This window comes from Gossypium hirsutum, chromosome D13, assembly GCF_007990345.1.
Source record: "Gossypium hirsutum isolate 1008001.06 chromosome D13, Gossypium_hirsutum_v2.1, whole genome shotgun sequence".
NCBI classification, from domain to species: Eukaryota; Viridiplantae; Streptophyta; class Magnoliopsida; order Malvales; family Malvaceae; genus Gossypium; species Gossypium hirsutum.
Window position 1 is genome coordinate 13,345,206 of NC_053449.1, and position 1,356 is coordinate 13,346,561.

At 40.6% G+C, this 1,356-nt stretch overlaps 1 protein-coding gene across 1 annotated transcript; it reads left to right on the forward strand.

Moving 5' to 3' along the window:
• The first annotated feature begins 365 nt into the window (after nucleotides 1-365).
• LOC107919366 (uncharacterized) lies at nucleotides 366-1,091 on the forward strand. The gene has a single exon (XM_016848840.1). It carries the CDS (start codon nucleotides 366-368, stop codon nucleotides 1,089-1,091), a length of 726 nt encoding a protein of 241 aa, XP_016704329.1.
• Nucleotides 1,092-1,356: the final 265 nt, after the last annotated feature.

A 1,356-nucleotide genomic window follows, 5' to 3' on the forward strand; every position in this document is an offset into this window, starting at 1 on the left:
AGTAGCCGATCACCTACAAACTCTGGCAGTTCAGGCCGATGAATTAAGTCTAAAGTATGAGTCAGAATCAGACCGAGGCCAAGAATTAGCTTGGCTTTTTAGAAAGGTTAAGGCTTTGAGTATAAGGGCAAATCCGTATATGTAATTTATTTTATGTAAAGAAATTTCTTCTCTAGTAAAGTTTTCTAATGAAGTTGAATCAGAATCAGTGCCTCTTTTTGCATTCATATCATGCATTTACATTACATCATTACATCAAGTTTCATAAAATGACCCTAATAATTTAAAATATGATAGTTACCCTGGAAACCGAAAAAAACCCATCAATCAAATATCACTACGGTACTCATCGTCAAACAAAAGCAATGGATCAGAAGTTAGAAAAGCTGGAACAATTGCAAAAGGAAATGCAGGAAAGACATGCTAAAATCCAGCAAGTATTGATGAATCAACTATCGCAATTATTGGCTAGAGCGAACGATAAAGGAAAAAGCCCAGTAATTGATTCTGGAGTTGGTCATGAAGATCTTGTTTATCCTCTAGGTTTCACTTTGATAAGTACCCAGGCACAACCAGAGATGTGCCCGCAGAGAGTACCTGTCACTATTAGGCCTCAATACCAAGCTGGTGCCGCAGTACCTATGAATTTTCAAACAGACTTGGGTTCTAATCTGGGAGATAATCTGACCAACCCTGGCGTTCCTGATCTGGATGATGTAGCGGAAGTAGAAAAGGCAAAAGTAGATTTACCGAAGCAACTTGAAGATAGGTGTAGGTGGCTAGAGGAAAAGTTCAGAGTAATGGAAAATGCCGATTACCGTTGCAAGATCGATGCCGAAGACCTAATTTTGGTCCTTGACTTAGTTCTCCCGCCTATGTTTAAAATGCCTGAATTTAAGAAGTATAACGGGACTAGCTGTCTTGAAGCCCATATCACTATGTTCTGTCGGAGGATGGCAGGATATATCGACAATGATCAATTGTTAATTCACTGTTTCCAGGACAGTTTGATCGGAGCTGCGGCCAAATGGTACAACCAGCTGGTCGTGCCCAAATTTGCTCATGGAAAGATTTGGCACAAGCCTTCATGAGACAATATAGCCATGTAATAGACATGACGCCTGATAGGATCACGCTACAAAACATGGAGAGGAAACAGAATAAAAGCTTCAGACAGTACGCTCAGAGATGGAGAGAAGTGGCAACTCAAGTCCACCCGCCTCTTCTGGAAAAAGAAACCACAATGCTTTTCATCAATACTTTAAAGGCCCCATTCATCACCCATATGTTGGGAAACACCACTAAGAGCTTCTCAGATACAGTGATGGCCGGTGAAATGATTGAAAATGTGGTGAG